Source organism: Aotus nancymaae, unplaced genomic scaffold (assembly GCF_030222135.1).
Source record: "Aotus nancymaae isolate 86718 unplaced genomic scaffold, 86718_ANA_hifiasm-v0.15.2.pri h1tg000012l, whole genome shotgun sequence".
In the NCBI taxonomy this organism is placed as follows: domain Eukaryota; kingdom Metazoa; phylum Chordata; class Mammalia; order Primates; family Aotidae; genus Aotus; species Aotus nancymaae.
This window is the reverse complement of record NW_026988423.1, coordinates 50327246-50337699: the sequence shown is the minus strand read 5'-3', so window position 1 is coordinate 50337699 and position 10454 is coordinate 50327246. Positions and strand designations below refer to the sequence as shown.

The window sequence follows — 10454 nt, the reverse complement described above, 5'->3', positions numbered from 1 at the left end:
CCAGCCTGGCCAAGATGGTGAAACCCCGTGTCTACTAAAAATACAAAATTTAGCTGGGCATGGTGGCGTGTGTTTGTATTCCCAGCTACTCGGGAGGCTGAAGCAGGAGGATCGCTTGAACCTGGGGAGCAGACTTTGCAGTGAGCTGAGACTGTGCCACTGTACTCCAGCCTGGGCAACAGAGCAAGACTCCGTCTCAAAAAAAAAAAAAAGCCATCCTTTCCTTGGGCTTGTGCTACTGTCCAATGCGCACATAGTGAGAGCAGTACCGCTAACCCTAAACAACACACCCACATCAACTACAGCTTTGCTTTACCTTGGTGCAATTTTTGGAAAAATGAAAACCCACTTAAAAAAAAAAAATAACTCCTAAGATGATTAAAACAAACTTGCTTCTAAAATAAACCATAAACTAACCATATCTAGTGATTCTGTGCATTAAATCTCTTGAACATGTTTACCAATTTGGTGTTATGAAAAATTTTTTGGAAGTTGTGTATGGGCTGGGCACAATGGCTCAGGGCTGTAATCCCAGTTTTGGGAGGTTGAGGTGGGTGGATCACCTGAGGTCAGGAGTTTGAGACCAGCCTGGTTAACATGATAAAACCCCATCTCTACAAAAAATACAAAAATTAGCCAGGCGTGCACTAATTAGTGGGCTGGACCATTACTGGTGCATGCATCTCTAGTCCCAACTACTTGGAGGCTGAGGTGGCAAGATCACTGGAGCCCAAGAGGTTGAGGCTACAGTGAGCTGTGGTCATGCCACTGCATTCCAGCCTGGGTGACAGAGCAACACTGTCTCAAAAAAAAAAAAAAGTTGTGTTTGTATTCCACTTTCCAACTGGATATAGTCTCCATATCAAGGTCATCTAAATAAATATAATGTTTTGGAGAGATTAAATGCTAATAATCTTCCAAAGTATCCTGGGTGAACTGTACACCCGTGCTGCTAGCCATGTATTCACAAGAGCCAAAAGGTGAAAAAACACCCAAATGTCCATCAACCAATGAATGGATAAACAAAATGTGGTCTATCTGTAGGAGAGAAAACTATACCACCTTAAAACGGAAGGAGATGCTGGCCGGGTGTGGTGGCTCATGCCTGTAATCCCAGCACTTTGGGAGGCTGAGGCTGGTGAATCACCTGAGGTTGGGAGTTCAAGACTGGCCTGACCAACGTGGAGAAACCGCATCTCTACTAAAAGCACAAAATTAGCTGGGCATGGTGGTACATGCCTGTCATGCCAGCAACTCGGGAGGCTGAGGCAGGAGAATTGCTTGAACCCAGGAGGCAGAGGTTGCAGTGAGCTGAGATCACGCCATTACACTCCAGCCTGGGCAACAAGAGTGAAACTCTGTCTCTCAAAAATAAAAATAAAAAAAGATGAAGGAGATTCTGATACACGCTACAAGGCAGGTGAGCCCTGAGATCATCAGGCTATGGGAAATAAGCCAGTCACGAAAAGACAAAAATACTGTAGGATTCCACTTGTATAAATAAGAGACCTAGAGGAGGTCACAGAGACAAAGTAGAATGGTGGCCGTCAGGGGCTGGGAAGGAGGAGTGGGGAGTTGTTAGGTGGGTACAGTGTCAGTTAGGGATCATAGAAAGTTCTGGGATGAATGGTGGTGATGGGTGCGCAAGAATGTGTGTATTTAATGCTACTGAACTGCACTTACAGATGGTTAGGATGCCAAATTTTGTTATATACAGTTTAAAGATAATTACATAACAGAATAACAAATACAGGGTCATTAAAAACAGGACAGCTTTTATTTATTTATTTATTTTTTAGTAGAGATGGGATTTCTCCATGTTGGTCAGGATGGTCTTGACCCCTTGACCTCATGATCCACCTGCCTTGGCCTCCCAAAGTGCTGGAATTACAGGCGTGAGCCATCAAGCCCAGCCAATAACTTTCAAAATTTAAAAAAATCCCCTCTGCAGGAATTGGGTATGTAATTTAAAAAACTAAAAAAAAAAAAAAGAAAAATCCCCGAGTGACCAGGTAGATCTTTTAGGCTTATAATGAAAATAGCAATGCATTTCTTATTGTAACTACTTTGAAAATATTCACTGGCCACATTCTTTTTCTAGTCTGCCACATTCTTGATTTCCCAGACAATCATGTTTTTTTTTAACTTTACTTTTTTTTTTTTTTTTGAGACCTGAGTCTTGCTCTGTCACCCAGGCTGGAGTGCAGTGGTGCAATCTTGGCTCACTGCAACCTCCACCTCCTGGGTTCAAGTAATTCTCCTGCTTCAGCCTCCCAAGTAGCTGGGATTACAGGCACCTGCCAGCATGCCCGGCTGATTTTTGTACTTTTAGTAGAGACAGGGTTTCACCGTGTTTGCCAGGCTGATCTCCAACTCCTGACCTAAAGTAATCCACCTGCCTCGGCCTCTCAAAGTGCTGGGATTACAGGCGTGAGCCACCGCGCCTGGCCAAATCTCTTTTTAAAAATTTGAGACAGTCTGTCATCCAGGCTGGAGTACAGTGGCACAATCTCAGCCCACTGTAACCTCTGCCTCCCAGGCTCAAGCAATTCTTATGCCTCTGCCACCCGAGTAGCTGATATTACAGGTGTGTGCCAACACACCCTGTGAATTTTTGTATTTTTAGTAGCGATGGGGTTTTGCCATGTTGGGCAGGCTGGTTTCGAACACCTGGCCTCAAGTGATCCGCCTGCCTTGGCTTCCCGAAGTGCAGGATTACAAGTGTGAGCCACTGCTCCTGGCCTAGAACTCTTAAAGAAAATGAAGAATGCGTTTTTATTTTCTTTTTTGCATATCCAAGACATTGCACTCAAGTTTCTGAATCTGCCTTATGATTAGGTTCGCGCAAAAGTAATTGGGGATTTTGCCCTTAAAAATTAAAAATGGCAAAAACTACAATTAGTTTTGCACCAATCTAATATTTAGGAAAATGGAATGAGAGTTCCACGAGGGTAGGGATTTCCGTCTTTTTCATGTATGCTGTCTACGGTCAGCAGCTAGAACAGCGGTGCACACACAGCAGGCGCTCAACCAGTCGGTATTTGTTGGGTGAATCAAAGAATGAAAATCACATTCAAGCCAAAACACGTGGATTGAACTACTGTTGTTATTACTGGGCTACGACAGTTACAATTCCACAAACTGTGTAAGTGGACATTCGTGAAGGTGGTAAATCTCTCCATTTTACGGCCCTTTGGGAAGTTCTGGGGCCAGGAAATCAGAAGTCGTAGACTCAGGACAGAGCACAGTCTGAGCATGACTGGGGCCTTCCTGCAGGTAGAAACATTTCCTCTGCAGTCACAGGGAGAAGAAAACATCAGGAGCTGGATGCAATTTCAGATCTGCACCAAGAAAGACGCTGATTTCACTAGGGCTGTGGTAGCCCCAGGTGGAGGCTGGTTAGTTCATGATTGACATCTCCTCCTGGTCTCTGCTCTCAGACATGGAGTTGATGATGCTTTTTAAATACTTGATGAATTCCATCCGGATCTCCTCAGGGTCATCTTCCAGGTTCGAGTGCACCAGCTTCAGCTTGTTCAAGGGTGGTGCTTGAAAATGAAAATAAGATTAATTGCGCAAGGAGTCTCAATGAAGTACTCTTTCTAGCTCCCAATAAAATTTCTAGAAGACATTTAACTTTCTGAAGTTCACAAACCAAGTTGTCTTTCCTGACGCCAGTGAACAGAGAAAGGTTTTGCTATACTGCCACCTGATGACGGGACGGAAACTTTAGAAACCACCCTCCAGGTCCTGTTTTTTCTTTTTTTTGAGATGGAGTCTTGCTCTGTCGCCAGGCTGGAGTGCAGTGGTGCAATCTCGGCTTACTGCAACCTCGGCCTCCCGGGTTCAAGTGATTCTCCTACCTCAGCCTCCTGAGTAGCTGCGATTACAGGCATGCGACATCATGCCCAGCTAATTTTTGTATTTTTAGTAGAGACAGGGTTTCATCATGTTGGTCAGGATGGTCTTGATCTCGACCTTGTGATCTGCCCAACTTGACATCCCAGTGTTGGGATTACAAGTGTGAGCCACCGTGCCCGGCCATTCCTATATTCTTAAACCAGAAAGGAATAGATTCTCTCTTTTGTTTCTGAATATTTTCGGAGTTGTTTTTCAGGATTACTGTGTGACCTCTGGGATGTGTGTGTCATTATGTGAATTGGAGGTTTTTCTTCACAAAAGTTCTTTCAGCAAAGAGTGCCTCCCCACCAGCCGTACCCAAGAATAGCTATACGCAGGATTTTCCCACTCTGTATACTGCTTTTTTGTTTTTGTTTTTGAGACAGTTTCACTCTTGTTGCCCAGGCTGGAGTGCAATGGCACGATCTCAGATCAGTGCAACCCTCCCAGGTACAAGTGATTCTTCTGCCTCAGCCTTCCGAGTAGCTGGGATTACAGGTATGTACCACCATGCCTGGCTAATTTTTGTATTTTTAGTACAGATGACGTTTTGCCATGTTGGCCAAGCTGGTCTTGAACTCCTGACCTCAGGTGATCCACCCGCCTCAGCCTCCCAAAGTGCTGGGATTACAGGCAGGAGACACCATGCCCAGCCAAACCTGGCAATTCTGACTCACATGGAGAGGGCAACAATTGCCTAGGGTACAGTATGTGCTCAGTAACTGGACGGAGCTGCTGGTTTCTAGGACATGAGACAATATGTAGGTATCCAAAATGCTCAAGACAAAAGAGGAAGAGAAATTCCAGTTTCCTTACATAAAGACAGGCTTCCTTTGTCATCTCCAGAGCCTGGTTTGTGGTGCACAATTAGCAGGCACTGTGTGTCCTGTAAGGACTGCTGCTGGACGAAGCAGGAATACCACATTTCTATTTCCTTCCGGTGGCTTGGGATGTCAGCATTGAAAACGATCACTACTCCATGGGCATCCTTCATCAGGGCTGGCCAGCAGGACTCGAACCTGCAAGGAAGAAAAGGAACAAGACGGAATATTAGGTTGTTCTGGTTTTCTTTTTTTTTTTTGACAGAGTTTCACTCTTATTGCCCAGGCTGGAGTGCAATGGTGCGATCTCAGTTCATCACAACCTCCACCTCCCGGGTTTAAGTGATTCTCTTGCCTCAGTTTCCCGAGTACCTGGAATTACAGGCATGCACCACCACGCCCAGCTAATTTTGTATTTTTAGTGGAGATGGGGTTTCTCCATGTTGGTCAGTCTGGTCTACTCCCAAACTCAGGTGATCCGCCTGCCTCAGCCTCCCAAAGTGCTGGAATTACAGGCATGAGCCACTACGCCTGGCCTAGGTTATTTTGGATTCTAACTGTGGACTTTAAAAAGAATATCTTAGTAATACAAGTTGGTAGATGACCTCCTTTTTTTTTTTTTTAAGACACAGGGTCTTGCTCTCTCAGGCTAAAGTGCAGTTGTAGGATCACAGCTCACTGTAGCCTCCAACGTGGACTCAAGTGATCCTTCTGCCTCAGTCTTCTGAGTAGCGAGGACTACGGGTGTGCACCACATCAATTTTATTTCATGTAAAGGTTGACAATTTCTTCATTTAAAAAATTTTATTATTATTATTAATATTACTTTTTTTTGAGACAGAGTCTGGCTCTGTTGCCCAAGCTGGAGATCTCAGCTCATTGTAACCTCCACCTACTGGGTTCAAGCGATTTTCCTGCCTCAGCCTCCTGAGTAGCTGGGATTATAGGTGCACACCACCACACTGGGATAATTTTTGTATGTTTAGTAGAGACGGGGTTTCACTATGTTGGCCAGCCTGGTCTCAAACTCCTGAGCTCAGGTGATCTGCCTGCCTCGTCCTACCAAAGTACTGGATTACAGGTGTGAGCCATGGCGCCTGGCCCCTATTTTTTTTTAAAGATGAAGTTTTATCATGTTGGCCAGGCTGGTTTTGAATTCCTGACCTTACGTGATCTGCCTGATTCGGCCTCCCAAAGTGCTGGGATTACAGGTGTGAGCTACCCCACCCAGCCAAGGTCGATGACTTCTAACTGCATCATAACCTAATCAGTAAAGTGTATAAAGCAGTGCAGGTCAGCAAATACTTTATCAAGCTCTTCATATGTGCCAGGAAATATACTCGGCCCAACTCCATGGTGCTTGGTGGGCAGCTGATTTTATTTTATTTTATTTTTTTTTGAGACAGAGTCTCACTCTGTCACCCAAGCTGGAGTACAAATGGCAGGATCTTGGCTCACTGCAATCTCCGCCTCCTGGGTTCAAGCAATTCTCCTGCCTCAGCCTCCCAAGTAGCTGGGATTACAGGCATCCGTCACCATGCCTGGCTAATATTTTGTATTTTTAGTAGAGACAGGGTTTCGCCATGTTGGCCAGGATGATCTTGAACTCTTGACCTCAGGTGATCCACCTGCCTTGGCCTCCCAAAGTGCTGGGATTACAGGTGTGAGCCACTGCACCGGGCCTGGGAAGCTGATTTTAAACCATTTGATGAAGTGACTTTATTTAAAGGAAACATACTTAGGATCTCCACCACAGTCCCACAGCTCGAATTCACAGCCTGTGCCTTTGTTGTTGCTGGTAACATGCGGGTTCTCGAATTCCAGGATCCTGAAAGGAAAAAGAAGAGCAGTAGGCTCGGTAGGGTGGCTCACGCCTGTAATCTCAACACTCTGGGAGGCCCAGGTGGAGGATCACTTGAGGTCAGGAGTTTGAGACCAGCCTGGCCAACATAGTGAAACCCCATCTCTACTAAAAATACAAGAATTAGCCAGGCGTGGTGGTGGATGCCTGTAATCCCAGCTACTCCGGAGGCTGAGAGGAGAATTGCTTGAACCCAGGAGGCCGAGGTTGCAGTGAGTGGAGATTGCGCCACTGCACTCCAGCCTGGCGACAGAGCGAGACTCCGTCTCAAAATTAAAAAAAAAAAGAAGAGCAGCAGCAGCACCAGTAATGAAGCCGCATAACACTTTTGGAATGGCAAGAGTCACCCAGGCTGGAGTGCAGTGGCACAATCATAGCTCACTGCAGCCTCCAACTCCTGGCCTCAAGCGATCCTCCTGCTTCAGCCTTCCATATAGCTGAGACTACAGACAGATGTCAACATACCTGGCTAACATTTTATTTTTAGTTGAGATGGGGGTCTCCCTATATTGCCCAGGGTTCAAGTGATCCTCCTGCTTTGGCCTCCCAGAGCGTGGAGATTAGAGGCGTGAGCCTCCCTGCCCAGCCAGTTGGACACTCTTTGACTCTTTGAGACTCAGATCTGTCAGGGCTCACCTCACTCCTTGGGTTGGGCTGTATTCGGTGATGTCAGAAGATTCTGTCAGAAAGTTGGCCAAAACAGTTTTTCCACTCTGTGAAAATGAGAACAAGTAAAGGCCTTTGCTGAAAGGCAAAAGGAAACCAAAAAAAAGCACCCCAAGAAGTGTCCTGGAACCCGGTGTGATGCAGTATAGGTCACGGGCACGTGGAGATCATTGGGGTGGTTATGACCTCACTGTCATGCTCTAGTGCAGTGGGCACAGCCTGGTCTGAGGCCCAGGGAGCATGGGATTAAGGAATTTTTTTTTTTTTTTGAGACAGAGTTTCGCTCTTGTTGCCCAGACTGGGGTGCAATGGCCTGATCTCAGTTCCCCACAACTTCCGCCTCCTGGGTACAAGTGATTCTCCTGCCTCACTCAGTCTCCTGAGTAGCTAAGACTATAGACATGTGCCACCATGTCTGACTAATTTTTGTATTTTTAGTAGAGATGGGGTTTCACTATGTTAGGCTGATCTCAAAGTTCTGACCTCAAGTGATCCACCTGCCTCCGCCTCCCAAAGTGCTAGGATTACAGGCATGAGCCACTGCGCCCGGCCAAGGAGTTCTTTTAGGTCACAGAGAGGACCAAAGTCAGCCTGGGGACTCGTGGCTAGCTGTCTAACAATCTCACACAGAGCTGTTTCTCCAACTCGATATGAGTAATATGTATTGCTTTTTATTTTATTTTTTTTTTTGAGACAGGGTCTTGGTCTGTTGCCAAGGCTGGAGTGCAGCGACATGATCATAGCTCACTGCAGCCTTGATCTATAGGGCTCAAGCGATCCTTCCACCTCAGCTGCCTGAGTAGCTGGGACTACAGGTGTATGCCACCACACCCAGCTAAGTTTTGTATTTTTGTAGAGATGGGGTTTCCCTATGTTTCCCAGGTTGGTCTTGAATGCGTGAACTGAAGTGATCGCCCCTCTTTGGCCTTCCAAGGTGCCGGTAGGCATTAGCCACTGTGCCTGGCCTGAGACCCCTACAGGGGTGTGTGTGTGTGTGTGTGTTTGTTTTTAGATGGAGTTTCGTTCTTGTTGCCCAGGCTGAAGTACAATGGCACGATCTTGGCTCACTGCAACCTCTGCCTCCTGGATTCAAGTGATTCTCCTGCCTCACCCTCCCAAGTAGCTGGGATTACAGGCGCCCACCACCATACCCGGCTAATTTTTGTATTTTTAGTAGAGATGGGGTTTCACGGTGTTAGTCAGGCTGGTCTCGAACTCCTGACCTCAGGTGATCCACCCGCCTCAGCCTTCCAAAGTGCTGGGATTACAGGTATGAGCCACAGTGCCTGGCATTTTTTTTTTTAAATGCATTTAGCTTCAGTCCATCTGAGCTTTATTTCTGTGGATGATAAGTATACATGTAGATGTGATCCTCACTACCACTCCCCTGACACACACATGAATAGCCAACGGTTCCAGGACCGTATAGTAAAAAGCCCAGGCCTCGAGCAACAGCTCACACCTGTAATCCCAGCACACTGGGAGGCTGAGGCAGGAGGACTGCTTGAGCCAGGAGTTGGAGATCAGCCTAGGTACTAGGCAACATAGTAAGACCGTCACTATAAATAATTAACAAATTTAGGCCAGGCATGGTGGCTCATGGCCATAATCCCAGCACTTTGGGAGGGTGAGGCAGGCGGATCACTTGAGGTCAGGAGTTCGAGCCCAGCCTGGCCAACATGGTGAAAACCCATCTCTACTAAAAATACAAAAATTAGCCAGGGGTGGTGGTGTGGACCTGTAATAGCTAGTAAGGAGGCTGGGGCAGGAATCGCTTGAAGCCAGGAGATGGAGGTTGCAGTGAGCCAAGATCATGCCACTGCACTCCATCCTGGGCGGCAGAGGACTCAGGAGGACTGCTTGAGTCCAGCGAAGTCGAGGCTGCAGTGAGCTAAGATCACACCACTGCACTCCAGCGTGGACGACAGAGCGAGACCCTGTCTCAAACAAACAGAAGTCCAGACCCACAGACGCATTCATTAGGGGGATCCCGGGAGCAAAAGAAAGAGTCAAGACACCTAGGCTGTGGTTCCAATGATGCCACTCAGTACCTTGAGCCTCCGGGGCTCAGTAACACCGGGTTCGCCTCCACTGCCCACTCCCGGCAGTGGCTGGAATCAACGTCTAAAAGCAAGGAGTTCACGGAAAGGCCGAGGGCACCAGCCGGGATGGGCCCGGTGGGCCCGGGTTCCCGCCTCCCAGACCAGGCGGTTGGGGACCTGCCAGGCCCCGAGGCCAGCTCCCCGCACCCTCTCCCGCGCCGGACCAGGCCTCACCTCGCAAGGCCCCACGAAGAGGATCTTAGCCTTCAGCATCGTAATCCACAGCGGCGAAACGGACACAAATCCACAGGAACCGGCGCATCAGGACAGAGCGCGCCTTGGCCGCTTTCGTTTCCGTGGCAACAGCGAGCGGGCCGCAGGGGCCGACGGGACTCGGCCACTTCCTGCGCGCGGGGCGGAAAGTGGGCGTGTCTGCTACTGGGAGTGGGGCGGAGAGAAGCCACAAAGCCCGGGCTGCAGACGCGATTCTGTAGGGGGTTGGCCTCTCTCTATTTCTTTTAGAGACAGTGTCTCATTCTGTCTCCCAGGCTGGAGTGCAGTGGCGCGATCTCGGCTCACCATTAACCTCCGCCTCCCGGGCTCAAGCTTTTCTCCCGCCTCAGCCTCCCGAGTACCTGGAATTACAGGCAGTGCGCCACCACGCCCGGCTAATTTTGTATTTTTAGTAGAGACGGGGTTTCTCCGTGTTGGTCAGGTTGGTCTCGAACTCCCGACCTCAGGTGATCCCCCCGCCTCGGCCTCCGAAAGTACTGAGATTACAGGCGTGAGCCACCGTGCCCGGCCATCTCTCTCTGTTTCTTTTAGAGACAGGATCTCACTCTTTTGCCCAGGCTGGAGTGCAGTGGCGCGATCTCGGCTCACTGCAGTCTCCAACTTCTGGGCTCAAGCGATCCTCCTGCCTCAGCCTCGCGAGTAGCTGGCACTACAGGCACATGCCATCACACTCGAGTAATTTTTAAAATGTTTTTATTTGTAAGACTGGGTTTTGCTATGTTGCCCAGGCTGTTTTCGAACTCCTAGGCTGAAACGATCCTCCCGCCTCCACCTCCCAAAATTCTGAGACTGCAGGCCCGCTCCACCAGTCTCGGTAGAGACGCGGAAAGCAAGACTCCAGGAGGGGGCGGAATGGCCATTCCCAAATCT

At 48.2% G+C, this 10454-nt stretch overlaps 1 protein-coding gene and 1 non-coding gene across 2 annotated transcripts; one reads left to right on the top strand and one right to left on the bottom strand.

Annotated features, from left to right (window-relative positions):
* Positions 1–212: 212 nt before the first annotated feature.
* Positions 213–337, top strand: LOC135274689 (U4atac minor spliceosomal RNA). Its single transcript, XR_010342471.1, has one exon. It is a non-coding gene; the product is annotated as a U4atac minor spliceosomal RNA (small nuclear RNA).
* Positions 338–1754: 1417 nt separating this feature from the next.
* IFT22 (intraflagellar transport 22) lies at positions 1755–9673 on the bottom strand. Its single transcript, XM_064375343.1, has 5 exons — positions 9525–9673; positions 7219–7295; positions 6460–6549; positions 4717–4919; positions 1755–3548 (listed from the first exon to the last, which is right to left on the bottom strand). The coding sequence occupies exons 1-5, from the start codon at positions 9561–9563 to the stop codon at positions 3400–3402; spliced, it is 558 nt and encodes a 185-aa protein (XP_064231413.1). The 5' UTR covers positions 9564–9673; the 3' UTR covers positions 1755–3399.
* Positions 9674–10454: the final 781 nt, after the last annotated feature.

Bases quoted from the DNA above. Each gene is read 5' to 3' on its own strand.
- IFT22 (XM_064375343.1), bottom strand. From the start codon at position 9,563: ATGCTGAAGGCTAAGATCCTCTTCGTGGGGCCTTGCGAG. The intron at 7,296-9,524 runs GTGAGGCCTGGT...TCATTTTCACAG, and splicing joins TCTTCGTGGGGCCTTGCGAG to AGTGGAAAAACTGTTTTGGC. The intron at 6,550-7,218 runs GTGAGCCCTGAC...TTTTCCTTTCAG, and splicing joins AGCCCAACCCAAGGAGTGAG to GATCCTGGAATTCGAGAACC.